The following is a 3388-nucleotide window of genomic DNA, read 5'->3' on the forward strand; positions in this document are numbered from 1 at the left end:
AAATTTTTGTTCTAGTAATTACCAAGAGAAACATTTCCCATGGTTTGTTGTTGCTTTTCTTCAAGAAATGTACATTTGATCATTTAGGAGACAGTGACCTTTGAGGATGTGGCTGTGAACTTCACTGTGGAGGAGTGGACTTTGCTTGATCCACCTCAAAAGAGGCTCTACAGAGATGTGATGAAGGAAACTTTTAGGAACATGGCTGCTATAGGTAAAGATTGACATTACTTTCTCGTTTACATAATCAGAGAACATTGTCATTTTTCAGTACAGTTTCATTAAATAGAATATGTGAATATTTTGCAGAATATCTGATTATACCATTATCTCATTGAAATCTATTCATTTTTATGTAATAATTCAATGTCTCCTTATATTTTTTTCTGTAATTCAGGAAGAGTCTTGGGTAGCCAGGAAGTTGAAGAAGAGTACAAAAATTATCAGAGAAATCTAAGGTAATTTGTATTGAAAAAAATTAAAATGTTCTTCAAGATTCTATGAATGAAAAGTAACTAAGATAGGGAGTCACAGTGCTAAAAACTAAAAGGTATCTTTTGTTTTCTTTGCTTAGTATATAGCTGCCCTTAACTTAAAGTGACAAGCTCATGGGTGGTTTAACTTCCTGAAGTGTTGGCTCTGCGTGGACAGCCCCGAGCCCTGGGTGTGTGCTTGGATAGCACGAGACAGCACCCACACCCCTATAGCTGGCCCTCTCTGCACAGCTGTTCCTGCAGACATGGACATGCCCAAGAGGGAGCTGCAGCTGAACTTGATCTCACACACCTCCCACAACCTAAACCCGAAATTGAGCTCTTTCCTTGTGAAGTTCATCAGTGTGGAAGACAAAAAGACACACATCAATGCTATAAAACATTGCTAGGAATAAATGACCCCTCGGTCTAATCAGAGTCTGCTGCATTGAATCTATGAGCGCTTGTTATTATCATTTTAGAAAGAAGATGCTACATATTTACCCTCCAGTGATACCTAAGATGTCTCTTGCTTTCCATCAGCCCAGGCCGCACTTGAGCTCAGGAAGCTTCCATGGAGTCACATTTTGATTGGTTGGATTTCCCAAGCCTTATTGGTTGGATTTCCTTACAGGAAAAGCATGCCCTTATTAAAGAACAGCAAAGTTGAATGAAGTAAATCTCAATCATAAAACTTTACTCATGTTTGGAAATGTGAATTCTACATCTGAGGGCTAGACAGCAGAAATGAGTAATAAAACTCTACTGCAATAAAAAAAAAAAAAAAAGATTCTATGAATGGACAGAAATATCACAGCCAGGGAAACATGACCATATTCAAGTTTACTTAATCTCCACATTTAATCACAAATATTCTCCTTAAAAATATATACTTGTAGTATGTATAATCTCATGACTGAATACAAAAGTGTTTTAATGTAAGAAACTGAGTACTGATGTCATGCAACAAGTAGAACATACAAGTATTGCAAAAGTTCATGATCACCATCGTAACAATGCATGAATTGCATTTAGTATTATGTATAGGTGTATATGCAAAGAAATAGACTTTGAAATCCTTCTTCAGCATATCTGTTTATGTCTACATGTCAGTATGAGACAGTATCTAAAAAATTCCTAGCCTGAAGCAGTTTCAAAATACATATGAATATTAGTGTTGTAATAACACATGTTTTTGAGCCACCCTTCAGAGACGTGAGCAAATTCATGTTTTAAAATTTTTAAGAGTGCCCTCCCACATTGTTGGTATCAATGTTAAGTGTAGCCAGTATAATAATCAGCAGACAGATATCTCAGAAAGTACAAATAGAAGTTTCATTTGATCCAGGAATTCCTTTCCTGGTTATAGTATCAAAAATTTCATATATTGATGTATGCATACACATACTCAAAGCAGAGCAATATATAATAAATGTTCATCATTCTTCATTCATTGCAAATGAATAAAGAAAAATTTTGATTACATTCAGTGTGATTTTTGTTTTATATTCCCAGCACTCTTAGAAGGTGATTCAAAAAGATGGTAAATTGAAGCTCAGCACGAGCAACTTAATCATCAGTGAACGTCTGTCTCAAAATTTAAATAGCTTGATATGTAACTTGGTGCTAAGACCCATGTTTATTTCCCAGCTCTAAAAAGGAAATGAGAAAGCAAAAAATGTGCTATATAATCCCCTATAAAGATGAATGATATGATTTGGCAAAAGAAATGGGTGGGTCTTCATCTTGCAGCATCAAGTTAAATAAGGCAGATGCAGAATGTGAAAGGTCACATATTTTCTCTTATATGAGACAGCAAAAATATAAATTAGGGAGAAAAATAAAACAGGCAATTAAGAGAGGAAAGCCTGACTTTTGTGGAAGACAAACCAGGGTCAGCATAAGGGGAAGGGATGGGAAGATGGCTCAGTAGAATAAGTGCTTGCCTGGCAAGCGCAAAGGCCTGAGTTCAATGCCTGGTTCCACCATTAAAAAGGATAAGGGGAAAAGATAAGAGTGGAACAGTATCAAAATGATCAATATATGATATACATATGTATCAATTGCTCAAAATGAAAGTAAGTCTTCTGTTTTGCAAACTGTATCAATCTTCAAATTCCCAAATGAGGATTGGGAAGATAGCTCAGTGGCGTGGTGCAGCCTGGCAAGTACAAGGTCCTGAGTTCAATTCCTGGTACAACCCCCCCCCCCCCAAATTCCCAAATGAATACTACTTTTGGGCATCACTCATTTGATGGTATGCTCTATGGCATTCAATTAATTCATCATCAGAATGTCTTAGGAAGCATCATATTAGGACTTGGGCTAAATGATTAGTATGAAACCCATTGTATTGCACCTTTTTTTTCTCTACAGAAATGAAGAGGTTAAGAAATGCTATCAAAATAAATGCTGGAATCAATATGAAGAAATATTTCTTTGGACTCCAGATGCCTATATGGATATGAAACAGGCTGGTTTAAAGCCAGATGAAGGCCTTGCTTGTGGAAATCCCTTAACTGGACCTTTGTTCCAAAATGTGCCCATCATAGCTCACACTGAATTGAGGATATCTGAGTATTTGGGATCAGAAGAGGAGCTGTATAAATGTAATGAACATGTAAGGCCTTGTGGTGATTTACAGTCCTTTCAGATGGATGTAAGAACAAAGACTAGAGAAGATCTCCATGAATATGATCAATGTGGGAAATCCTGCACTCACCTTACAGAGATCTTTGTCTGTAACGAAAACTTGAAAGCCTCCAACACACCCAGTGATGGTCACATCCATGAAAGAAGTCTCACTGGGGAGAAACGCTTTGTATGTAAGCAATGTGGGAAAGCTTTTAGTACACAAAATTATTGTAATATACATGAAAAAACTCACAATAGTGAAAAGCCCTATGTATGTAAGC

At 36.6% G+C, this 3388-nt stretch overlaps 1 protein-coding gene across 1 annotated transcript in view; it reads left to right on the forward strand.

The window, feature by feature from the left end:
- Window positions 1–87: 87 nt before the first annotated feature.
- LOC101589645 (zinc finger protein 709-like) overlaps window positions 88–3388 on the forward strand; it is a gene marked incomplete at its 5' end in the record, with an annotated part of 6491 nt that continues 3190 nt past the window's right edge. The window contains 3 exons of the mRNA XM_023714207.1: window positions 88–214; window positions 398–458; window positions 2850–3382. Of these exons, the coding sequence (XP_023569975.1) occupies window positions 88–214; window positions 398–458; window positions 2850–3382 (721 nt within the window). The remainder of the gene's footprint in view (window positions 215–397; window positions 459–2849; window positions 3383–3388) is intronic.

Source organism: Octodon degus, unplaced genomic scaffold (genome assembly GCF_000260255.1).
Source record: "Octodon degus isolate 3935 unplaced genomic scaffold, OctDeg1.0 scaffold00034, whole genome shotgun sequence".
Classification (NCBI taxonomy): domain Eukaryota; kingdom Metazoa; phylum Chordata; class Mammalia; order Rodentia; family Octodontidae; genus Octodon; species Octodon degus.